This window comes from Pseudorca crassidens, chromosome 5 (genome assembly GCF_039906515.1).
Source record: "Pseudorca crassidens isolate mPseCra1 chromosome 5, mPseCra1.hap1, whole genome shotgun sequence".
NCBI lineage: Eukaryota > Metazoa > Chordata > Mammalia > Artiodactyla > Delphinidae > Pseudorca > Pseudorca crassidens.
The window spans coordinates 77537110-77563860 of NC_090300.1; the positions used below are offsets into that span (position 1 = coordinate 77537110).

Consider the following 26751-nt stretch of genomic DNA (forward strand, 5'->3'; position numbering starts at 1 on the left):
CTGAGGATCTGTCTGAAGTTTTCATCACTTGAGTCACTTTTTTATGCAAAGAATTTGCTTCAAGAAGTCCTCTGCTACAATGTACACGCTACTTAAAAGGGTGTGGTGCACATGTCTTTCTCTTTTGTCTTCTCAACATCTAACTTCCCTTCCTGTTTTGAGAACTTCACCCCTTATGAGTATTTATAGGAAGCAGAGCCCATTTTCTATTGCCAGGGCAGGGGCACAGGAGCTGAGGTCAACCAGCCGGGTCCACTTGCTCCAGACTGTGCATGTGGAGCTGATGACACAGGAGAGCAGAATCTGGGAGAGCACTTACTCGGCAGTGGGTGACAGCAGTGGCGGTGAGCCTTGTGCCAGGGGCCCTGTCCCGAGCTGTCAGTGGCAGCAGTGCAGACCGTGGTGTCCAGCAGTAGGGAGAGGCTGCAGTCCTGTTCCCACAATTATTGTTTATGGTGTGATTTGGGCTGAGGTCCCCACTGCTGTGTAGCATCTCCTGCTCCTGCCCATTTTTAGTCTTTTCCTCAGCCTTCCCAGAGAGTCTAGAGCTTCCCAGTATCCTTTTACTAAATCCCCATGCTGCTTAAATCACACAGAGTCATCCTTAGTTGCAAGAAGCTAAGAACACTGGCTGACACAGGGGGTGAAACATTAACTCAAGAGAAGCCTTCCATGTACCAGCCACAGATAGATTCATTTGTCTAATTAGCTAATTGTCACCTTGGGAAACAGCAGGACCCCGGGAAAGAGTTTTTGTTGATGGCGGAGGAGAGTCTGTTCTTACGGGCATTAGCTGATGGGCTTGCCCAGAAGGACACTGGGCAGACGCTTCGAGGGACAGATATCCAAGGGACTAGGCTGGGGCAGTGCATGATGGAGAGAGATACGATGACAGGAAAGATGATGCCACAATAAGAGCAATAGCTAACACGGGCTGACATTAATGCTATTGACTGTGGAAGCTGGCTGAAAGGGCCTTGTTTACACTTGTAGAGCATTCCAGGGAAGTTACTGCTTTGCCAAAGTGAGACCACTGATTTTACCACTTTGGTTTGCCTAAACGTTTCTGTTGACACTTAGCCTTCAGGGTAACAGTAATCAGCCTGTGGGATTTCTATCCCCTCCCCATCCCCACACCACCCCTGCATTAGGCCCTTTATGATTTAGTAAGCAGGGATAAAAAGGCAAGGACAGAGTAAATTCTCAACTACCAAAAGGGCTGTGTCTTTATGATCTTTTCCTCAGAGAAGAGCATAGAAATCGTTCACTGAGGGGAGAGAAGGAGAAAGGAAACTAGGAATGTAGTGAGTACAGATACTGAATATCTGCTAAGAAGTTGTTTGTGGGTTTTGTGGACAGTAGGGGCAGTTCACAAGTTAGTAGAATTCTCTCCTTTCTGCAGTCCTCTTTACTTTCCCTTAGAACAAGGACTGTGCCCAGCGTTCAGTGACTGCCTGGATAAACTCAGGGCCCTCGGTTATTGTTCTCTTAACTTTTCCACGGAAGGGTCAGGTTTGCCTGCTGGAGACTCCAGGCGGGAACCAGGGCCCCCAGAGAGGACTCTGCCGCAGGCCCACTCTGGCTGCAGCGGTGATGCAAGCCAAGGCAGGAGGCGAGAGGTCCCATCTCAGACTACCCAGCTTGGCTCTGAAAGACTTGTCCTTGGGGAACCCTCAGAACACTGGCTTTCGCCATCCATAGGATGTGCTCTTGGAGTGGTTTTTGCCGTAGGGTAGCACTGAACGATTTCCCTTTCTCACCTGTTCCATGGATGTCACCAAGGGAAGGGCACAAAAATAATCTAAGTGAAACGACCAAAAAGAAAAAAGTAAGGAAAGAAAAAAACACAAGCTGCATTTGATTTAAAAAATATTTATAAGACACATTTTTTATTTTCATAAGATGTCACTTAATAAATATTTTACCAGGATGATTGAGGATGCGTCACAATGATAGAGGAAGAACTTGGGACAACTAAGGGATGGAAACATTTTAAACTTTAATTTAAACCTCAGTTCTTCAGACTTGTCCTCTGCACCAGATCTTGAAACCTGGCAGAGAAAGTGTCCTTACGTGTACAGACCAAGTTTCTAATGTTGGCACGTAGCCAGGTCAGTATATGGAGGACCAGTGGCAGCGGTTCTTGATTACCTGAAGCAGAGGCTTCCTGAAAGTGAGGAAGATGACAGTGCAGGCCACCAGCAGGGTGAGGCAGCTGGGAAGAATGAGCACGAGGTACAGCAGGCCCATGTCTACCCGCTCCCACTTACAGACCTGAGGAACGCCTCCGGGCAGCTCCGTCAGGCGAATGATCCTGGAAGAGAGGTTGCAAGTGACCATGGCCAAGTCGGCGACAGTGTGCAGGCGCTGCAGGGCCCCCCAGTCCTCCACCCCACAGCAGTCATATGGATTCTGACTGAGGTAGATGGTCCGCAGACTCCCCATGAGCTGCTCAGACACAGCCCTCTGAGGAAGGGCCGTGAGCAAGTTTCTGCGGAGATCCAGGGTCTGCAGGGCCAGGCTGCCCCTGAACCTTGGGAAACTGGTCAAGGCATTTCCCGACAGATCCAAGTCCCTCAGATTCCCAAACCCAGAGAAGTCCAACTCCTTGAAGCCGGAACTGAGGCCCACGTTCCTGAGAGACAGGACCTGTAACGTGGGGGCAATGTCCCAGAGAGGGGCGATGCTCCCATTCAGAAGCCCCCAGTTACCAGACAGGTCTAAGTGGGTGAGGGCCATGCCCTGGAACGAGCAGTCTTGTAGTGCCCCCAGCCCACAGCCCTCCAGAGACAGGCTCCTCAAAGATGCCACATTTCTGAAATCCACACAGCCGGGGGTGCCCCCGGGGTCTAAGTCCCCCGGCCGGGGACAAAGTGAGATCTGATTGTGGCTCATGTCGATTGTAGCGAGGTTACTGGCATCAGCAAAAAGGCCAGTGGGGACACCCAGGAGCTGGTTGGAGCTCAGGTTGAAGGACCGGAGGCTCCTCAGGCAGCCAGGGAGCCCCGGAGCCAAGTGCACCTCCGACAGCTGGTTCTGGCTCAGGTCCAGCTCGGTGAGCGCTCCTGGCAGCTCGTGCTCCCGGATGTGGAGCGTCATCAGGCAATTCTGGTTGAGGTTCAGGTGGGAGAGGGAAGGCATTTTCTTCAGGAAACCGTCTGGCAGATACTGGAACTGGTTCTGGCTCATATCCAGGAAGCGGAGATCAGAGAGGTCACTGGAAGAGAACTCTTCCCAGAGGTTGACGGTGCTGATGTTGGTCACGTTGCCGTCCATGAAGAGGAACTGGGCCACCATCTCCTGCGGGGACGAGGTGTTGTACAGGTCCCTGTAGAAGCCCATGTTGTTGTCCCGCAGCAGGAGGGTGTGCAACTTGCTGCACTGAGGCAGGAGGGGGAAAAACAGCAGCTGATTGTGAGAGAGGTCCAGCGTCTCTAGCTCAAAGGTGGCCTCTCCCCCCGATGCCAGGAACCACTCCAGGACGTTGTAGCTGACGTTGAGGGACCGCAGCTGGGTGAGGGCGAAGTCCACAATGCAAGGAAGGTTGTTATAGGCCAGGTTGAGGTGTCTCAGCTCAGGCAAGCCGTCGAAAGCACCACCCTCAATCTCAAAGATGTAGTTCCTCTGCAAATCCAGCTCCCTGAGGCGGCCCAGGCCCTCAAAGACGGAGTCATCAAGCCTCATGATGGTGTTCCTGGCCAGGGACACGGACTCCAGCGAAGAGAGGTTCTGTAGCATGAGGGCCGCCATGTCTTCCGTCAGGGAGTTCCCTGACAAGTCCAGCCTGCGCAGACCCCGCAGGCCGTGGAGGGCAGCTGCCGTCTCCTTGTAGCTCTCGGAGAGTGAGTTGTCAGGCAGTGCCAGGCTGCACAGGCGAGCCTGCTCCTGGAAGGCGCCACGGCTGATGTGCTCCAGGTGGCAGCTGTGCAGACTGAGGCTCTCCAGGAGAGGGTAACGCTGCAGCGAGTGGTTCCACAGGGTCTTGAGAGGGTTGGCATCCAGGAGGAGTGTCTGGGAGGATGGTGGGAGATTGCTGGGCACTGAAGCAAGGTTCTGCCCTCGACAGTCAGCGACTCCATCCAGCTAGGTCCAAAAACACACGTCAGCAGGGCGGGGGCCTCTGAGGTGAGGGTTTGTGTAAAGAAACTTAGTTCACTCATCAGACTGTTCACTAAGGCTCCAGGCCTCACTCAACACACACAGCATATTAGAGAAGATCTGAGAACCTGTCCATCGGGTGCTGAGTGCTGACCATTGTATTGCAGTTTGGTGTTAACTACAGAGAGGAACTGAGGATCAGGTCTCTACTTGGGTTTGAATCCCACCTCTGCCATTTATTCCCTATGTGACCTTGAGCAAATAATTTAGTCTAAATCTATTGTTTCCTCAGAAAAATGGAGATAAAGTTAGCACCTACTTCAGAGGATTGTAGTGAGATTAGGCAAGAGGCTGCACAGTGCCTGGCACACAGTGGACGCTATTAATGCAAATGGTCACTATTGCATTGTTATCGCTATGATCATAACACTGTGTGTTTAACAGGGACGCTGCCCAAGAACCAGCAGCACTGTGGCATCTTCATTTTACCTGAAGGAATTTTGCCTGGGAGGCTCCTCTACGCTCTCGATTGATAAATATTACAGCTCAAGAGGACGTGAGAGTTCATCACCAGCCTGAATCATACGGAGAAGTAAAAGGGTCTGGAGAGGACAGGTGAAGAGCCAGTGACAGAGCTGGGACCGGAGCCCAGAGGTCTTATTGCCCAATCCAGTGCTTTTCCTGAACGCCATTCTACCGCGACTGTGTGGCGAAGCTGCCAGGACGGATGGGTCTGGTCTCACTGCAGGAATCACACAAGCCTCAGGATACTTTCCTTCAGCCCACTTTCTACAAGATTGGGAAAAGCAATCATCCACAGGGTATCCCTTCGGTGTCCAGGAAAAAAGTTTTAAGTGATGAGTTGGAAGGGCAATGGCATTTCTTTCCACAGATTGGTCAGTACAACAAGGTCAGTGATTGCCTAAAATTGTGGGCCCAGTCCCACAGGGCAAGCAGAGTAGTGGAACAGGGGAGAAAACTCCTGAGAGAGTGGAAGAAGCACAGCTTTGGAAAAGATGACAGACTCAAGTCTGAACCTTGGCTCTGACACTTATTAGCTTTGATCTCTGGGCAAGGAATTAACCTCTTGGAACCCCAAGTTCTTTATCTGATTATTAAAATAAAACTTCTCATGATTAAAAATTGATCCACTATAGAAATAATGAAAATTAAACTATTCAGTAACCTCAGCCTCTCCTTCAAAGAAACGTTGTTAACCTTTTGTTACATCTCCTCTGGACTCTTTTCCAAAGACATTCTCTAACTTAAAAAAATTTTTCTTTGCAATATGGGTGGACCTAGAGATTATCATACTAAGTGAAGTAAGCCAGACAGAGAAAGACAAATATCATATGATATCGCTTATATGTGGAATCTTTAAAAAAAAAAAAAAAGGATACAAATGAATTTATATACAAAACATAAATAGACCTGCAGACATAGAAAACAAACTTATGGTTACCATTAGGGAGGGATAAATCAGCAGTTTGGGATTAACATATACACACTACTGTATATAAAATAGATAACCAACAAGGACCTACTGTATAGCACAGGGAACTGTACTCAATATTTTGTAATAACCCGTACAGGAAAATAATCTGAAAAAGAATATATATATATATACACACACACATATGAATCATTTTGCTGTATACCTGAAACTAACACAACATTGTAAATCAACTATACTTCAATTTTAAATAAAAAATAAAAAACATTTTAAAATGAGACTGTACTCTACAAACCATTCAGTAAGCGACTTCCTCCCCTCCCCCATTAATAATATGTGATAGATATATTGCCTTGGCAATAAAAGTAAATTTGATCACATTCTTTTAGGCAACTGTATATTAGTTCATTGCATGAATAGCACAGTGGCTAAGAGCCAGATCTCTACGATCAGCCCATCTTGATTCTGCTTTTTATCAAATGGGTGAGCTTGGGCTGGTACCTAACCAGTTGGGACCTTCATTACACCATCTGTAAAATGTAAATTATACTTGTAATTTTCCCTTGGGTTTTTTTTTTTTTTAGGATTCAGTGTGATTGTTTATGTAAAGCACTTAACATAGAACCTGTCACATAAATGCTTAATAAATGTTTGCTGGAACAATTATTAGCATGCTCTAATTAGTTAATCTCCTATTGTTGAGCATTTGAGTTATATCTAATTTCCAGATGAATGTTAGAATGAATTTTTCTAGTTCTTTCTACACCTCCCCTCCCCCCCAAAAAAGTCTTTGGAGTTTTGATTGGGATTGCATTATAATCACAGAGTAATTTGGGGGAGAACTGACATCTTTACAAAATTGAATCTCCCCACACAGAAACAAGATGTATTTCTTTATTTGAGTAAGTGTTGGTCTTCCCCCCGTGGGGACTGGAGAGTGCTGTGGTTAGGGGCTTTCCTCAAGCTGTGAGACCCTGTTTCACCAGAGTTGCTGCAGTTGCTGGGGACATGTCTCTGCAATTCCTGCAGCCCCACTGACGTGTTGCAAAAAGTCCACGTGGCCATCAGAGCCCAAGAAAGCTTACCACATACACTTCGTGATAATGTTGCATGGCTAATGCAAGGAGGGGCTTTGGAGAGTAGCTGGACTTTCAAACTCTCAACCCTCAATTCAAAAGAGCACTGGAAAGCCACTCTTTGATCTCACTGGTAGCCGAGTCCCTACTCCTGCCCACCAGGCTGCAGAGGGTCAGGCAGGGAGTCTAGCCTGAACCCTGCAAGCTGTCAAAGAACTTGCGCTTTATTCCCTCCTCTTCTTATGCCTGGTAACTCCTGAATTAACTACTGTGAAGTTAATCTTTCATTGTCTCTGTAAGGGAATAATGGACGTCTGTATGACAGAGACTAACAACAATAATAACAGTAGGGCTTCCCTGGTGGTGCAGTGATTGAGAGTCCGCCTGCCGATGCAGGGGACGTGGGTTCGTGCCCCGGTCCAGGAAGATCCCACATGCCGCCGAGCAGCTGGGCCCGTGAGCCATGGCCGCTGAGCCTGCGCGTCCGGAGCCTGTGCTCCGCAACAGGAGCGGCCACAACAGTGAGAGGCCCGTGTACCGCAAAAAAGAATAATAACAGTAGATAAAACACATAGCACTTACTACACACAAGGCACTGTTCTGAGTGCTTTACATACATTAACTCATTTAGTCATCATTGCAACCCAGTGTTATGGTATTATTGGTTGGTACTATTATTACCTACATATTTTACAGATGAGGAAACTGAAGCACAGATTGGCCCAATGTCACCAGCTAGTAAGTGGTGGGGCTGGGATTTAAACCTGGTCTGGCTCACAATCCCTACCCCCTACCGGAGTCTACTTCAGCACAGTGGTTAGAGGTTACTAAAAGTGGTCAAGAACCACGACCAGCTGGGTTTTTAAGATTCATCAGCTTTAAGAACACATTTTTGAATGTTATTAACCCTGACATCCATTTTGTCTTCCCAGTGCCCAGTATATAACACGGCTCAAGGAATATTCATTAAATGTATGTTGCTCAACTTTTAATACCACTAAGTTATAGGCAAAGGAGAAAATTTCTAGAGAGTGCTCAGTTATTAGGAGCCAAGTCTGCGTCCACATATAGGCTGAAAGCCCTGGAGAGGGTGAACCGTGAAAGCTCAGGCATCTCTCCCTGGATTGCTGTAAGCCTGAGCGTGGTCAAGGACGTTGCTGTGCAGGGCAGCCTGGGCAGCGTGCTCTTCAGTACAGCTGGTTAAGCATTTGCCGTGGGCTCACACACAGACTCTGAGTCAGGGCTTCTTCAACTTTAATATTCCCCCCCACCAAGAGATTCTGATACCATTAGTGGAGCTCCATCATCCAGATTCTTAACAAGGCGTTCTTGTTCCAGGTGGCTGACCTTGGCCTGTCTCTGGGATCACCTGTCCTTAGCAGGTATGAGAAAGGTGGGGCAGGGCCTTTCCCAGGCATCATCTTTACCTTTGATTAAAGAGCAGCTTGCACATGGCATCGTGGTAAGTAGGTACAGAGTGATTCAGACTCATTCATTCCCTTCCCTCCTTGACTGACAATCCATCAGCTTTCCAAATGGACCCAACCTCGTCAGGACAGGAGCAACAGACAACTTGAAGTGCCCAGGAAAACTCACCAACTCACAGCCCCCTTGGGAAGTGGCCATGACATTTCCACTTGGATTCCTCCATTCCACTGTCAAGAAGTGAAAACCCAGGCAGAGCCAGAGGGGCAGTAACTCCATCTCAAGTGCAGCACTGTGGACAGAGGGCAAGGAAGAAGCGGGTAAGAGAAGGATATCCCAGAGGGATGCTATGCGCTCCCGGGAGAAAGAGCCAGTTCTCAGTATGTCCGCTGTTGGAGGCCCAGGGCTACAGGGAGGTGGAAACCCACAGATTATTCAAATACCTCAACTTAGCCAACACATTTAACCTCTCACTCAACTGTCAACAAGAACTCATTTTCATTTTGCCTCTACCATTTGATGGGCAGGTGGCTGAACCTGAAACTCCCAAGAGTCCAGCAACAGAAGAGAGAAGCAAATCATTTGAGGAACTGGGTCTCAGGTCACCTAGAGTTTGCCATGTTTCATAGTTCTCTTGAAATGTTCCTCTCAAAGCTCAAATCTGCCATGCATCACCTGAGCTCAATAAATATCTGCTGAATGAATGAATAGTGAACTGGGACTGAAACATTAATTGTAGCCTCTGGTCTCATAGAGTTACTAATTGCTGTGTCAACATGAGGCTTTTAGAAAAGAGTAGACCTCACTGATTAACTCATTTGAATAGAGACCTTTGAAAAAAGGATTTTGATATTTTGCCTGCATGAGGGAAAATGCTGAGGGAAAAATGAAAAAGCAATCTTCAGATATAATAAGGGTTATTGATGAAGTGTGGTTACCGGCTCTCTTACCTGGCCGGTGAGCACACAACTGGAGTCATGAGAAGGCATAAAATTATACATAGACCAATAGAATTTTAGAACTAAGAGAAACCATAATGGAAATGTAATATACCCTCCACTGCCACATTTTTACAGGGCCAAAGATAAAAAGGCCACAGGTAATAAGGGCTTATTCAAGGTTCCAGATCGACTTAGTGGCAGGGCTGGAAGTAGCCCCCAGAACCCCCACCCCCAAGCTCTAGGATGAGTAGCCAGGGTAATTTCTCTCCCAGTAGGCGCTGTTGAATTGACTACCCTCTTGTTGGGAGAGTTTATAGCCAGTGGCATCCCCTCCTAGCTCTGCATTCCTCAGAATCAGAGGCAAGAGCCTGGTCCCAGCATTTTGCCTGCCCCGTCCTCTCCTTGACATCCCCCCAGGAAGGACCACAGGAAGGACCACAGGGTCTGCCCTTGAATTGTCTCCTGGGCCAGCAGTTCCAGTGCTAACATGGACTCCTCACCTATTCCATGGGACTCACAGACATTTCTGCCTGACGCATCTAGCCATCTTGGGCCCCTTCCTCTTTCCCTTTCTTTGAATAAGTTTACACATCTCTAAGGCTAATTTTAACTTTCTGGTCAGATTTGAATACTCACCAGTGAAAGACTAACAGAAAAGCTAAGTGAATCCAGGTAAGTCAGCTTTAACTTTCACTTCAGGTCAGGCCAGCTTTCCTTACCACAGAGGGAACCTCCAATTCAGAATTCAGCCATATTTGCCAGACACTGGGAGTCCCCTTCCCAGGCTCTCCTTCTACTTCTGCACCTGTGCAGGAATTATTACCTCATGGCACGTACAGGGCACAGATGGCAAAAACAGGGCCATATGGGCTCCTGTCCTCAGTGAACTCCCAATACACACACACACACACACACACACACACACACACACACACACACGGTAGGATCACTGCCCACCTTGAGATAAGGTTGCCAGACTTAGCAAATTACAAGATGCTGTTGGAATGCCAGATAAACAAAAAACAACTTCTTAGTGTAAATATGTCCCATGCAATATTTGGGACATACTTATACTAAAAAAAATTCATTATTTGTTCAACATTCAAATTTCACTGGGTTTGAATTGAGGAGAGAGAGAAAGATGGGAACCATGAACTTACTCCCTTCATCCTTCATCTCCTCTGTCAGGCTTGGGATGGTACATGCTGCTGTGACACTGAGCCTTTTAGAACAGTCAACCTTGTATATTGATACTGAGTTTAGATGTGTTCAGGTCTAGAGTGCAGACTGGAATGCTCGATGGGTCTGGTGTCTGTTATGCCCAGAGTGTAATTTTAATTTCTGGGTCAACAAGAAAAGTTTTGCAAATTTAAAGCATATTTTCTCCTTTCTCCTAAACTCAGTCAACCAGCCCAGAAAAACTCTTGCTGTGCCCTCTGGGCACTCCGTCTCTCATGAGACAGCCTGAGAAAACTATGGGATTTGGAACCAGACAGACCAGGATTTGAATTCTGGCTCCAGTATTTGTTATTTGTCCTTGAGCAATTCACATAAATTCTCCGAGACTCAGATAATCCTGTTATAAAACAGAGATAATAATAACTACTCAGAATTTTTATGAGAATCAAATAGTATATACATAAGTGCTTCAACTATGAAGGTACTTAATAACAATTATTATTTATGAGTTCTTAACACCAGTGAGCTGGACGAGTGATTGTTACTCCTATGTGTAATCTCCAAGGTAATTGAACAGCCACAGAAAAAAGGGAAAAGAATGAATAATTTGGTGGAAGAATGAGTAAATCATTCTACCAACTAAATGTGTGAAATTTACGTGGGAAGGTTGGACTACAAATTCTGCGTTAATAAATTCCAGAAAAAACTTATTTGAATAGAAAAAAAAAAAGCTAATCCCAGTAACAGATGACTGTGCTGGTTGAGAGCAGTTTGTCCTCAGAGCCATAGTTTACCCTGCCCCACCCAGCTCTGGTTTGCAGGGACTGATTTCTGAAGGCTCTGGGTGTCAGCTGGCCTCCGGCTGGTTTGGTCAATGGGGAGCACTACTGGGAGGTTAGAGAAGTCCTTGAGTTTCTTCTGGTGACTCCCAGGCTCTGGTAGTCCTCCCAGTATCCTCCCCCTACCTAGGGGAGGTGGCAGCTTCCCAAAGTTGCTAATTTCTGGATTAACTGTCTGTACTCCGGTTGGCTTCTCAGCCTCTTTCATCACATGTAGCCAATTTCCTGCATTAAATTTCCTCTGTTTTAAATAATCTGTGTGTTTCTGTTTCCTGGTTGGAGCCTGACGGATACAATGATGTAAGTGAGAATGGGCTTGGAACAATACAAAACAAAAAGGTATGTAATGACTCTGAAAAGCAATAAGAGACTTTCAAAATAATAACCGTTTAGGTTGAGAAACACTCTTCCTGGGGTGTGTGGCTGCAGAAGCCTTCCTCAGAGCCACGGCATGGTGAGGAGTACAAGATAAACAGTTGGGATGCCAAGTCTCATTGGAAAATCCCATGAGCCCCCTCCTGTGTGCACAGGACTGCTTCCCTCCACCCACACTTACCCTCAGCTGGGCGAGGACCACTCAACAGTGTCTCCAGATGTATGAGAGCGTCTACGCTTGAGTGTGCTTTTTAAAAAGTAACCATCCCACTTTATTCCTATCTGTCTGATATCTTCTGAAAAATACATCCATTTTTTAAGCCAAATGTTTCTCATCTTAGATACATTTTTGGCGGAGAAAGGGAAGTGAATGAAGAACAATTATGATGGATAGCACACATGACAGTATGACATTAACAATTTAAATGGGGTCACCTGGAACCTCCCCTTGTTATAATTAAAAGGGCTTGGACCAAGGGTGCCTATTTCATGGGCTGTGAACCACTGTGGGAGCCACAGAGTAATACAAAAGAACAGCAAATCAACCCATTTTCCAAGTAGGGTCTGAAAAAGTACCATGTTTCCTCCTGGTCTAGGTGACCACTGGGAAAATAACCCATAGAAGACCTGAGATCCTGACATGAGAAGCAGATGGCATTAACAGAATCTGCTTGTATCTGTTCTTCTTAAACCAGATAAAGAGGTTGAAGAGTTCTTTCCAAGTGTGGAAGCAGAAAATAGTAAGTCTCATTCTTTATTTTTGCAGTACGCCGGCCTCTCACTGTTGTGGCCTCTCCCGTTGCGGAGCACAGGCTCCGGACGTGCAGGCTCAGGGGCCATGGCTCACGGGCCCAGCCGCTCCGTGGCATGTGGGATCCTCCCGGACCGGGGCACGAACCCGTGTCCCCTGCATCGGCAGGCAGACTCTCAACCACTGCACCACCAGGGAAGCCCTGACAAACACACATGTACACTATTTTTTTTCACATGGATGTAGGTTTTCCTGTATTAATATTCCTTATTAATATTTTTTTAAAAATATTAATATCCCTTATTCTTTTAAGGGTTATTAATTCCAAATAGGTTTCTGTTGTCATGGAATGTCTTTATCAGCGGATAGTAAAACACAACCATCAGGGAAGGGCTGATCTACAGGTATTTTTGTCCATAAAAAGGTATCCTCACACTCAACGTTTGGGAATACTAAGGAGTAACTCTGACCTGAGTTTTGGTTTTGCTTTGTTGGTATTTTCTGATTCATTTTCAGGAAAGGATGCTGGATTTCTAGTATTCGGGGGCACCCTGAACATCACCTCCTCACTCCCTCTCACCTCCCCACCTTCTCCAGCTGCTGCTACTACTACAGCAGCTGCCTCCAGAGCTGGGACTGCAAGCTCTTTGCTGATGCCACTATTAGCAAGTGCTAAGAGTGTTATCCATACATTAGCATGTAACTGAGAATTTTCTCTGCAAAATAATCAGATAAGCTTAAAAAGCTTTAAAGAAAGAGGTCTTGCAGGTGAAAGTGGGGAACTCTCAGTGTTAGAAACAAATATTTATAGACTGGTTGTGGGTGGGGCGGGGGGAGGGGATGAGGGGCAGAATCTCTAGAAGCAGAGTTTGCACAAGTATGGAGTGTAAACGTGTGATGGTGACATCACTGAACACAAAAGGCACGGGTGCTAGGTAGAGGACTCCACAGAAAGGGAGTCCGCCTTTGTTTAAAAATAAAAGAGCAGATCCCACTTGGGACCCTGGGAGAAAGGGAAGGGCAGCTGGTCACAGACCACAGAAAACAGATAATAAAGAACAGAAACCCCAGTCTATGACCACTTCAAATAATTCCTGCTACCAAGAGGTATTTGAATGCCTCAGGCAAGCAGCCCTGGTCTCTGATTCTTAGCAAAAAAAAAAAAAAAAGAGTGATCTCAACTGTCACCAAATGGTTATACTTAGCATCTCCCATGATGAGACCACCTCCATCCTGAGTCTCCAGGTGTGGTGCCTTGGGAAACACAAAGTCCCATATTGGTAGCACCCTTGCCAAAAATTGTTTGCCCTGAACCAGTCATAACGAACCAGTCAGACTGTAAGATGTCCTACAAGACAACTGGCTTGGACTCTTCAAAATAAAGTCAGTTTTGAAAAACAAAGAAAGGCAGGGGAGGGGAGAGGTCTGATTACAAGTGACTAAGAAACATAATAACCAAATCCCATGCGTGTACCTTGAGTTGATTTCGGATTTTAAAAAAATCTCTAAAAGAAAAATTTGAGACAATTGGGGAAATTTACATGTGTACTAAGTGATGTCTTTTTAGGTGATATTAGGTACAAATGATATTGCCAGATTATTGCTAATTTTCTTAGGTATGATAATGATGTTGTGGTTATGCAGATAAATGCCTTATTGTTAGGAAATGCATGCTGAAGTATTTAGGGGTGAAATTTCATGATGTCTACAATTTATGTAACCTTCTTTCAAATGGCTCAACGAAGATAGAGAGAGAGAAGGACAGAGAGAGGGAGAGAGAGAGAGAGAATTAAAGCTAATTATTACCAACTGAAAAATTTAGCACTGTACTTTCTTTTAACTTTCCTGTAAATTTGAAATTTTTCAAAATTAAAAAATAATGGGAAAAATAAAATAAATGTTGGAGTTCCTAAAGGGAGAGGGATTATGGTAATCTTTTATCCCCAAATTTCCAGGAATGTACATTTTTCAAACTTTCTTCTCAGAAAGGTACTCAGGAAACAGTTGTTAAATTTAAAATGCATTACACATAATAATGTGTAATGTGTACACCCTACAGGCAAGAATCACAAGGGATGGTAAAACTAAAGAGTGAAAATTTGTTGGGAAACAAGATATTAATATAGTCTTAAAGTATCTTATTAATAAAGTTACTTGTTAATTTTTTTTTTTTTTTTTGCAGTATGCGGGCCTCTCACTGTTGTGGCCTCTCCCGTTGCGGAGCACAGGCTCCAGACGCGCAGGCTCAGCGGCCATGGCCCACGGGCCCAGCCACCCCGCGGCATGTGGGATCTTCCCGGACCGGGGCACAAACCCGTGTCCCCTGCATTGGCAGGTGGACTCTCAACCACTGCGCCACCAGGGAAGCCCTATCCTTATTCTTATAAAATACACAGTGAATTATTTAGAGGTAAAGGGTGTGATGTCTGCAACATTACTAAAGTTCCAATTTCTCCTCATCCTCACCAACACTTGTCATTTTCTGTCGTTTTTATTATAGCCATCCTAGCAGGTGTGAAGTGCTATCTCTTTGTTGCTTTGATTTGCATTTCCCTGATGACTAGTAATGTTGCACATTTTTCATGTGTTTATTGGCCATTTCTATATCTTCTTTGGAGAAATGTACAAAATGTGTACTTTCGCATCCAAAGATTTTTAAATTTTGATTTTGGAATTACATGTAAAAGAAAATGCAGAATAGTTGTAAAAGTAAAGAACCAGTTGTATTTTTGGTCAAACATTCCTATATTTTGCAAAGAATATTGACTCGTTAAAAAAGAACTTGCAGGGCTTCCCTGGTGGCGCAGTGGTTGGGAGTCTGCCTGCCGGTGCAGGACACACGGGTTCATGCCCCGGTCTGGGAGGATCCCGCATGGCGCGGAGCGGCTGGGCCTGTGAGCCATGGCCGCTGGGCCTGCACGTCCGGAGCCTGTGCTCTGCAACGGGAGAGGCCTCAGCAGTGAGAGGCCCGCATACCGCAAAAAAAAAAAGAACTTGCAAATTGAGGATTGGAACAAGAGAGCATTTAGAACTGAGATGTGTGAATTCAGGCCTCGTAATTTGCTTCTCTGGCTTCCTCTCTTAATAATGAATTTGTTAACAGAAATAGACTCACATAGAAAATAAACGTATGGTTACCATAAGAGGAAAAGGGTGGGGGAGGGATACATTAGGAGTTTAGGATTAACAAACACACACTACTATATATAAAATAGATAGCCAACAAGGACCTACTGTGTAGCACAGGGAACTGTATTCAGTATCTTGTAATAACCTATAATGGAAAAGAACATGAAAAAGAATAGATAGATAGGTATGTGTATAACTGAACCACTTTGCTGTACACCTGAAACTAACACAACAGAGTTAATCAACTATACTTCAAGTTTTAAAAAATAATGAATTTGTTAAAATATAGGCAATACAATGGCTTTTGAGTGCCCCCCGAAATTGTCTCATATCCTGCAGATAGGAGAGAGCAAATTGGCACACTTTTTCTGAAGGACAGTTTAACACGATTTATCAAAGACCTTGAAAACATTATTTTATACAATAATTCCACTTCTAGGGATTTATACTTAGGAATTACAGTATAGGTAAAAATATTTTTACAGAAATATTCATTGCTGTATTCAGTGATAATACTGCAAATATTCAGTGATAAAAATAAAAAGGTGGAAATCATCTAAAAGTCCAACAATGAAAGGATTGGCTAAATACATTATGATACAGCTATACAATAGATATAATGTGTGGCAATTAAAAATGCTTCAGTAGCAATATATTCAACACAGAAAGATGTCAGGAACCTGCTCACTAAACAGGCAGCTGCCACCCCAGGTGTGTTAAAGCACAGGCAGGTGGACAGCCTCCCAGGGATGAGGATACTATAATGATGACAAAAACTATTTTTTGAACTTTGTTATAAAAGTTGTCTTAATACAGTAATAACCTTGCAACACAGGCATTATGATTCCCATTTTACTGGGGAGGATATTGAGGCCAAGAAGTTGGTGATGTACTCAAGATAAGAGCCAGGCTTTGAACCTGTTCCATGTGTCCCCTTACCCTGGGCTCTTCCTTTACCTTTGCAGCCACCTTTCCAGGGGCTGGGCTAGGAATATGCAACCCCAGATCTAAAACCCCTGGACTCTGAAAAGTAAAAGTAGTGTGTATAATAAAACTTATTTTAGTTATTAGTCAGTGATATTTTTTCTTCCATTGACTCCAAACATAATCCTTTTAAGCACACTCACAATCAACTCAATTCTAAGTAATTATAAGAAATTCTCTATTTCAGTGATATTTATTAGGCTCTGATTATGACGTATATTTTAATTTTTAACTAATAATAGATTGTTTCTATTCTTTAAAAGCTTATCTTAATATAGTAATTGAAGTTGATGGCTGGCAAATTAGAAAATACAAAGAAGCAAAAATACAGATGTGGACAAAGTAAATATCAGGTGCAATTCTCCCCACTGTTGAGATGCTGACATGTATGTACCCTTTCAAGTATTTTCTACACACATGCAGATGCATGCATATTTTTTTAACAAATATACTACACATTCTGTTTTGTATTTTCCCTATTGTACTATTGGGGCCCCTTTGCATTTGCTTCCAGGACTTGGATCCCCCTTTAAATCTGGACAAAGAAATGAGGAGTTGCATCATTTGAATTTGTTGGAATGCTCCTTGAATATGTGGTCCTAAGAATTTATGTGAGGAAGGACAGTTCTGTGGCATGTGACTCTTAGCAACTGCACTTTCATTCAAATTTTGTAACTGACCACCCTTTTGAGAAGAAATGCAGCATTCTGAAGGGACTATCCACCAGTATTTCGGAGGTGAGAACACTCAGGCCAGAGAAATGAAGTGACACGGACAAGGTGCCACAGAGAATGCAATGCCATGGTTTCCAAGCACCAGTTTAAAATCCAGATCTCTTTTTCCTACTCGGAGCCTAGCACACCTGGTCAGCCAGGCTCCACAAAGGCTCTTGTGAGAAAAGTCTTCGTCTGGGAAAGGTTGAGGCTCTGCCTCCACCTGGAGGGAGGCTGGAGGCCACAGCAGCTCTTCTTCCTTTGGGCTCTTCCTATAGCAAAGCCAGGCAGCCAGGGTGTGGAGCGCTGCCTGAGTGCTACCCTGCTGACTTTGTCTCCTCGGGGCTACAAATGAGTCAACCAGCTTCCCTGTGTAGTCAAGGTCAGCCCTTTAGAACCAACAGAAGTCAAGTCACTCTGTCCCGTTCCATAGACACAGGCTGCATCTGGCCACAGGTCTTAAAAGATGCAAATCTGCTCCCACGGGGGTGATAACACCTTGTTCTTATGCGGCTGGTGGTGTCTCCTTTGTATAGAGAGACATACATACTCTCTGTGGATAGGCACCCAACCAATAACGCATTCGTTTCAAACTTGTTGTTTCTGTTCAGTATATAGGTTTGTTCTCTCTGATCATTTCACTCCTGTGGTGGTTCTGGTTGACAACAACAGCTGCCTTGCTGACCTCACAGGGTTGTGTCAAGACTGAATTAGAGGGCTTCCCTGGTGGTGCTGTGGTTAAGAACCCGCCTGCCAATGCAGGGGACACGGGCTCGAGCCCTGGTCCGGGAAGATCCCACATGCCACGGAGCAACTAAGCCCGTGTGCCACAACTTCGAGCTTGCGCTCTAGAGCCCGCGAGCCACAACTACTGAGCCCGTGTGCCTAGAGGCCCTGCTCTGCAACAAGAGAAGCCACCGCAATGAGAAGCCCACGCACCGCAATGAAGAGTAACCCTCACTCGCCACAACTAGAAAAAGCCCACGCACAGCAACAAAGACCCAATTCAGCCAAAAATAAAATAAATAAGAAAATGAATTAAAAAAAAAAAAGAATGAGAGAATGTGTGTGAAAAGGCTTTGTCAATAAGGAAATGTTGTGGATTACACTAGTAAGATAAGGTAGTGTCAGGCTAAAGGGAAGGCAGAGTTCCTCTGTGCAAATAGGGAGCTGGTGTTAACTAAGAGAGAGGAACTGCAGTACCTTCTCCCTTCCATGTGTGAGCCTTGGGATATTCAGAGGAGACAACACCCAGAGTCTGTGGGAGATTATGGATGGAAGGAATTATAGGTGATAACCGAGATTTATTGCCCAGACTGGAAATGTATCACTCCCACCCAACCAGCCGACCCTGGTTCCCTTGAGAAAGAGGGCAACTGAGGAATGAAATGATATAGATTCCTGATAACTGATCAGCTCAACTGGGATAGTACTCAAGCTCCCAGATTGTCTTCTAGGCTCTTAACTGTAGTATCTAATGTTTATTGAGTGCTCACCTTGGGATAAGTGCTAGGCCAGGTGCTCTACATATAATAATCCTCACAAAATCCTAGCAAGTAAATGTTATCATCCTCATCTTACACTTGGTAAATTGAGGCTCACAAAGGTTTGGGCCACATAGCTAGAGATGTTAGAGCTGCAATTCAAACTTAGTCTGTGAAGCCAGCAAAACTCAGTGTCAATTCCACAAGCCCCAGCCATCCTGGGATACTGGCTATCCCTGACTAAATCACACACTGTTTCCTCTGTGGGAAAGGCCCTTTTTCTGGTATTCTCCAACTGCTGAACTCTTATTCATCCTTCAAGGCCCAGGACATGTGTCACCTCCTCATCATATCCTCATAGTTCAGATGTGCAATAATTCAATAATCCAAATAACATGCTACTATAGTATAGTTATAATGCCTATGGAAGTCTTACATTTAAAAAAATATTTTATTTTTATGTTTATGGAAAGAATATGAGTGGTAATTGGGTATTAATAGTAATTTGACTTTTCCCCCAATTTTTATTATGAAAATTTTTAACATACAGAAAAGTTGAAAAAATTTAACAGTGATCACTGGTATACCCACTACCTAGATTCTACTATTAATAGTTTACTATATTTGTTTTTAATCTCATATCTATCCATCTACCTATCTTTCTATCCATCCTTCAAGCCATCTTATTTTTTGATGCATTTCAAAACAGATTAGAGTCATACGTACACCTCCCCCTAAATACTTCAGAATGCATATCAACTGACTTTTAAAATCAATTAATTAATTTATTTATTTTTGGCTGCTTTGGGTCCTCGTTGCTGTGTGTTCTTTCTCTAGTTGTGGCGACTGGGGGCTACTCTTCGTTGAGGTGAGTGGGCTTCTCATTGCAGTGGCTTCTCTTGTTGCAGGGCATGGGCTCTAGGTGCACGGGCTTCCATAGTTGTGACACACAGGCTCAGTAGCTGTGGCTCGCGGGCTCTAGAGCGCAGGCTCAGTAGTTGTGGCGCACGGGCTTAGTTGCTCCGCAGCATGTAGGATCTTCCCGGACCAGGGCTCAAACCCATGTCCCCTGCACTGGCAGGTGGATTCTTAACCACTGTGCCACCAGGGAAGCCCCTGCATATCAAGTGATTTAACCTTAAAAAAAAAAGTTCCTACTTTTTCAATCTTCTGGGTCAATTTAATTAATTTAATCTTAATTTAATTGAGATTGCAAAGTCAGCTATTTTATTTGGGGAAAAAAAAGTTTCTGTCTTGTAAGAAGAAAAAAAAAAAGATTTGATAATCACTGCCTTAGTGTTCTCAGCCAGAATTAGCAGGAAAGCAGCTCATACTAAAGAGTGAATGATATCCTCTTTAATGAACTGCTCTTTAACAGGTATTTATATAGGTAATAATGAAAAATAACAAAACATTCATGGTGTAGTTTCAGGACAGTAGGAGAGATAATTTTATGCTTTTAAAAATCCTCAAATTATACTAGCAAGGTGGGTTACCTGTTTTAAGGCCAATTCTTTTTCTCTCTCTAACACTTATTTATTTATTTTGCGGTATGGGGGCCTCTCACTGTTGTGGCCTCTCCCGTTGCAGAGCACAGGCTCCGGACACGCAGGCTTGGCGGTCATGGCTCACGGGCCCAGCCCTCCGCGGCATGTGGGATCTTCCCAGACTGGGGCATGAACCCGTGTCCCCTGCATTGGCAGGCGGACTCTCAACCACTGCGCCACCAGGGAAGCCCTTCTCTAACACTTATTTGAGTTCACAGAGGAATGGGAGTAGTGATATTTTTAACGCCCTCCCCCAAATAACGATTTTTAGGGAGTTGTTGGATAAAGCCAAAACAACTGGATGATAATTTAGTGCTACTGGTTAATAATAATAATAATAATAATAGCACTTGAGGTTGCAAAGGCTTCTTATAGAAATTTGATCTCATGTAATACTTGCAACAGTTCTACATAGTAGGAATTATTACCTCCATTTATTATTGTGGTAAAATATACATATAATTTACCATTTTAACCCTTTTTGAGAGTACAATTCAGTAGAATTAAATACATTCACACTGTTGTGCAATCTCACCATTATCCTTCTCTAGAAGTTTTCCATTATCCCAAACTGAAATTCTTTCCCATCAAACAATAATTTCCCATTCTTCCCTCCCCTCAGCCCCTGATAACCACTATTCCCTTTCTATACATTTGCCTATTCTAGGTACCACATATAAGTGGAATCATATAACATCTGTCCTTTCCTGCCTGGATTATTTCATTTAGGATAAGGGTTTCAAGGTCCCTCTATGTTATAGCATGCATCCGAAATTCATTCCTTTTTATGACTGAATAATATATAGACCACATTTTGTTTCTCCATTCATCCATCAATGGACATTTGGGTTGTTTCTACCTTTTGGTCATTGTGAATAATACTGTTATGAACATTTGTGCACAAATATCTATGTTAGAGTCCTTGCTTATTGTCCCTATTTTACAGATAAGAAATCCAAATTTCAAAAAGGCCAAAATGAATATCTTAAGTCTCATGGCTTATAGAAAGTGAAGCCAAAACCAGAGCTGAGCTCTGGCCCAGGTAGGAGGTGCTCGATGCGCACCTGTATGGGAGGAATATATGTTGGATGAATGTTCAGCTGGGTTGCACAGGTAAGTAGTTGTTGGTAAACAGGTATCCCATGAGCCCCACCCCAGCTGCCTGGCCCCTCTCTTGTAACTCCCAGTTCCCTCTCCCCCATGATCCAGCAACCAAGGAGGTAACATCTGACCCAGCAGGGGCCCCCAGGACCCTGCTTCTAAGGACAATGTCCATTCTGTTTGGTCAGTGCCCGTTCCATGTGGTGTTTGATATCCTGAATAGCACCCCTGAGTGTTCAGAGGGCTATGGTCTTCTCTGGGGATGAGGTACGCTGTCAATGCCATGGGGTGTACCTATGATAGAGATGAGGGCCTTTGGAGGTTCTGTAAAAAGAGTTAGAAAGACTAGAAAAAACTGGGGATTTAGAAGGAAATAAGAAGACAGTAACATTAGTGAAAATGGAAACTTCAGTTTAGGGACCCGAGGAAGGGTACAAGAACCTGAAAAAGAAAAAGGCCATCAGGAGAGTCCCACGAGGAAGTCTCAGGGTGTCAGGCTGGGCAGTGATAGGGAGACCATTAACATGTCTGAGGGTGAAGGAGGTGGCCCAGGGCCAGGCATGGAAAGACCCACTTGCCACGGACCCTACAGGCTGAGGAAGAGAGCTCAGCCTTTCCCTTTGGTGGGACCACTGAGGGGAGACACTGGAAAGCCAGGAGAGACCTGAGGGATCATGGCTGGGCCTAATAAGGAGCAAAAGTAGAGACGATCAGGAGGGGCCAGTGTCCAGCCTGACATCTAAAATAGAATGATATGAAGTTATTGGGGAGTATGATGTGCACCCCAAGATGAGCCCCTGAGCAACATTGTGGGTGCTGGGTTGCCTCAGACACTTAGGTCCTGCTTAAGAGAGCCAGGGTGGAAAGACAGAGAGCCCCAAGTGCTACCTTGTGAAGAAAAATCCCCTCCCGATTCTTTTCTTTCTTGGAGGGGCCAACAGAAAGTTTCTTGGGGCACACAGCACAGCACTTGAGCAAGGTGACCTTGTGGGCTGAGGTTGGAGGTGGGGAGTCCCTGTGTCCTCACAGCGTTTTGTGGCCACGTTTAGCACCAGCCCTGCTCCTCATGCCCACCTCGCTAGTGAGAACCACTACAGGGTTCTACTTCCTCTTTTATGCCCTTTCTTCAGCCTGAAATCACTCACGCATCAAAATGAGAAGACACGTGTGGTTTGGTCTCAGCCGCTGACTCCACGCCCTCTGGAAATCAGTTGGTTTTGCCTACCCACGTTCATTTCTCCTTCTGGTAACAGCTCCTCAATTCCCCTTTGAGGAGACCACCACTTCCTTTCTTTTCTCTCTTCCTTTTATTTTAAAAAATGTTTTACTTGTGGTAAAATACACTAACATAAAATTTACCACCTTAACCATTTTTAAGTGTAGAAATCATTAGTGTTAAGTATATTTACACTGTTGTGCGACCAACCCCCTCCCTTTCTTCAAGTCTGTGTTCTTTCGGGTCTAGCCTCAACTCATGCTCCAAGATGAGCCCTATGATCAAGGCTGGGCCCATCAGAGCCTCCTAATTCCTTAACCACAGTGATTGGTTTATAACAGGTACAGCACAGATGCCAAGCCCACGAGAATCAATCTAAACATTTTTGCTAGGACTATTAGAAAAGAGGCTTTCCTCTCCCTGTTTCAGATGCCAAACTGGTGGGAATTAAGCTGAGAGCTGCAGGCAGCCATCTTTGTCAACAGCTTTAGGATCTGCCTGATAATGAAGCCTACACAAAGGAAAGCAAAGGTGAGGAATGGAGATAGATGGATGCCTGGCAATGTTTGAGCACCCAGATCCAGCCATGCCTGAAGCTATTCCTCATAGACTTTTTGGTCATTTGAAACAATAAATCCTCTTTTTTTTCCCCCCTGAAACCAAGCTCAGTTAGGTTTTTGTCATGTGAAACTAAACGACCCCTAAACTCAAGTTGACAGTTGCTTGTGACGCTTGATAAGATCAGTAGCCTTTTTCCCTCTCCTCACCTCTCTGAGCTTTCAGAGACCAGCATCTAACATAGCCCAGAACCCCCCACATATTGAACACATAACATTCATTTGATGATGAGGTTGAGAAGAATAATTTTGGGGGAAATGAGAATAATAGAGAAAAATATTTGTCACTAATGTGCAGATACATCAGTGAGCATCCCTGACCATACATGCATGTCCTAGAAAGATAATGTTTTTCAGTCACGGGTGAAAGCCCACCCTCCCCTAATGTATGTGGTTACAGTGTGGATCTGAGCATGATGTGAGGTACACCTAGTGTTCCATCCAAGAATCTAGCTCACACTTTGTGATGTGGATGCACACTACAGCCAGAACACAAATTACAATCAGTACTAGCATCACTCTTTCGAAAGAATCAAAAAGACTAGAGACAGACAGGTCAATGTATCCCTAACACAGGCCCCGGGGCAATTACCAGGAGCCTGCTCTCTGTTTGGGAGCCTCCTGTTCTTGGATGATGGGTTTAAGGACTCTATGGGATCAGGTTCACATGGGTGTTCATGAAGTTCCCACGAGGGTGCCCATTAGATGAGATCACCCTCTTTGTGAAAGAGGTTTTGATTTTTGTTGAACCTAAAGACGGGAGTTGAGGTTACCCCCCATCCCCGGGGCCCATGATTCTATAATCCCCTCTAGGAACTCTCAAACATACATGTACAAACCTATGTGGTATGTGAGGAAAATAAATAAGTCTCAGGGCTATAAAACCCAGTAAACCATCAACCTCCACAGAAAGAGTCTGTGCAGCACAGCCGGTAGGTGATGGGGACACAGGAGACCTCAGAAGGCCAACTCTACAAACTCGAATGATTCTGCTGTCCAGACTCCTAATAGGCTGTTCCCGTCATGGAAGAAACCTCCCGTGGAGTCCCTTCACTCCCACCTGGAAGTGCGCCACCCTGGACCAGCCCTATCCAGGGGCTCCATTCCTAGGAACTTGCCTCAGCCTCCTGGAGTCCCAGCCACCGTTGGACACGTGGTCACCTCCCCTCAGGGATGCGGTGAGCTGGCAGCCCATTCTGTGGGCGGCACACAGCCCGCTCGGTGGCTCCTTACTTCTGTCAGCTCCTGAGGGCAGGGGGATATATGCTGAATCCTCCACAATCTAGCCCACATGGAGAAGCTGCGTGGGCTACAGAAGAACACTGTACAAGGGGATCGGAGGCCTGGACTCTAGTCAGGCTGTGGGTTCAAGTAACAGAACCTGGGGAATCTCCCAAGGATACACACTCTGTGGGGAAGGGGCTTTGTCTTCTTCACAGCTCTAGCCCCACCCAACACCTTGAACTCCAACTCGCCTGCACATGGAAGATATCCATAAATATGTTGTTGTTAATGAGTTGCAGGGTCTTCATCTATGAAATCGTGGTTCTCAGTCCACGTTGTTGGGCAGGGAAGGCAGGCTGAGTGTTCACAGAGCAGTCTCACTACATCCAGTCATCCAGCCCAGGGAGGGAGCATTACTGTTCCCGTTTCGCAGACAAAGAAACCGAGGCTCAGGAACTCCCCCCACAGAGTCAGGAATCAGACCCAGGTCTGACTCTGAAGCCCTCACTGTTTCCACTACACCACGCCACCTCTAAGTCTCCCAGAAGGAGGTATTTCCACCTCCACCCAGAGCTGTAGCCCCCAAACAGAACTGGTGGAGCTTGGATGCAGCAAGCCACAACTTCCCCGTCAGCCCCGAGCTGTGGGCCACGGACGCTGACCTCCTGCCTTCCCACTCTTCCGAGCCGCCCGCTTCTGGAGGGACCGCGGCTGCCCCTCAGGAAATACTCACGGCTCCCGCAGGCCCAGGCGGCTCCGCGGGGCGCATCCTCTCCCGGGGCTCTGGCCTCCTCCTCGACAGCAGCCGAACGCGGGGTTGAACTGCCTGCTCTCTCTGGGGCATCAGGTTATTTTAGCACTTGCGGAAGGAACTGACGGAAACTGAAGTCACATGGAGAACGAGCAGCTCAGCAATTCAGCACTCACAGAGAGCAGGCATCTTAGAACTGCCGCCGCGGGTGGGTGGCAGGGGGGATGGGAGAGGGCGGGAGGGAGGGCGGGAGGCAGTGGCCCCCGGACTACCTACTGGGTTAGTGGCGAAAGAGGCCACATATTTTTATGGTCTCCCAGCAGTGCTAACCAAGGCTCCCCAGGGCTTCTGGCCTTCGAGATTTTGAGGGGGTAGGGAACTGGGGGCCCTGCCTACGAGCTCTGCTGACCCAGAAACTCCTCTTCAAGGTTATGTCCAAGGGTCAAGCTAGGGCAAACTTTGAGAATGGGTAGGATACACGTTTCCCAAATGGGAGAGAGTCATCCGCTCAGCTAGTCTTTACTTGACTCCAGCAAATCAAAAAAAGAAAAAGAAATGGAAATTGCTTTGTGGTGCCATGAACTGCTTGATCGTAGGCAGCATGGATGAATTTTTTTGTACCCGATGTGTACAAAATTCCCTGCTAGCTCTTGCCAAGAATGCAAAAGGATAATTGAATTCATAGTAGCCGCCATCAAAGAGGTGTGCCAGGCGCTACACTAAGCGCTTTCTATGCATTATCTCATAGCTCCTCTTCTCCAAAAACTTACCATCTAGGACTTCCCTGGTGGCGCAGTGGTTAAGAGTCAGCCTGCCAATGCAGAGGACACGGGTTCAAGCCCTGGTCGGGGAAGATCCTACATGCCTAGGAGCAACGAAGCTCAAGGGCCACAACCACTGAGCCTGCGTGCCACAACTACTGAAGCCCACATGCCTAGAGCCCGTGCTCCTCAACAAGAGAAGCCACCGCAATGAGAAGCCTGCACACGGCAACAAAGGGTAGACCCTGCTTGCTGCAATTAGAGAAAGCCCGGGCGCAGCAACGACAACTCAACGCAGCCAAAAATAAAATAAATAAATAAATAAATTTAATTTAAAAAATTAAAACAAACAAAAAACCCAAAAGCTTACCATCTAGTGGAGAAGGCAAAATATTTACAGTGTCTGCTGCATTCGGAAAGAGTAATACAAACAAGCATACTCCGTGAGTCAGAGCTAGGATCTCCAGTTCTGCTCTTTCCCATCAGATCTGGAGAGTTGAAGCAGCCTCGAGGGCTCGCTTGCATCTCTTGTAGCCTGTAGATTTGTGATTCTGTATTGCATTATTATCATTAGCGTGTTCATCCTAAGAGAACAGGAGCAAGTCCTTCCTGCCCCAAACATCCAGTAAATTGTCTCTGCTCCCTAAAATATTCGTTCGTAACGGTAATAATGATAACACCAATGGAAAAAAACTAAACAAAAGTCAAATTGTCACAAACCAAGGTTATCTTTTAGGCCTTTTCTTCTCATGGTATACACATTTTCTACTTTCATGTCTTTTGTGTCTACTAATTTGTTGATTATTCCCAAACTGTAATTTCTAGCTCCAACATTCTCTCCCAAGAGAGAAGATCCAAACATATTTTTAACTGTCCACTGGTCAATGATAGAGCGGCCAGAACACAATGTGTCCTGAACTGAACTCATCCTTTGGCCTAGCTGGTCTCTCCCCGTATTTGGCTGTCACTATTTTTGGCATGCCTCCAGCCCTCCCAGACTCCACCTCTCATATTCCCTGCTGATTCTAACTCAGAAACGTTTCTTGAATCCGAACCTACTGTTAATCCCTGATGCCACTGCCCTGGA

The 26751-nt window shown here is 45.4% G+C and overlaps 1 protein-coding gene across 2 annotated transcripts; it reads right to left on the reverse strand.

The window, feature by feature from the left end:
* Window positions 1-1856: 1856 nt before the first annotated feature.
* On the reverse strand, window positions 1857-25010 carry NRROS (negative regulator of reactive oxygen species). 2 transcript variants are annotated; one of them, XM_067738540.1, is made up of 3 exons: window positions 24886-25010; window positions 8224-8344; window positions 1857-4083 (listed from the first exon to the last, which is right to left on the reverse strand). In XM_067738540.1, exons 2-3 carry the CDS (start codon window positions 8329-8331, stop codon window positions 2113-2115), a joined length of 2079 nt encoding a protein of 692 aa, XP_067594641.1. In that variant the 5' UTR covers window positions 8332-8344; window positions 24886-25010; the 3' UTR covers window positions 1857-2112. The 2 variants fall into 2 exon arrangements, with proteins under 2 accessions (XP_067594641.1, XP_067594642.1); XM_067738541.1 differs by lacking the exon at window positions 8224-8344 and having other exon boundaries at window positions 24886-24979.
* Window positions 25011-26751: the final 1741 nt, after the last annotated feature.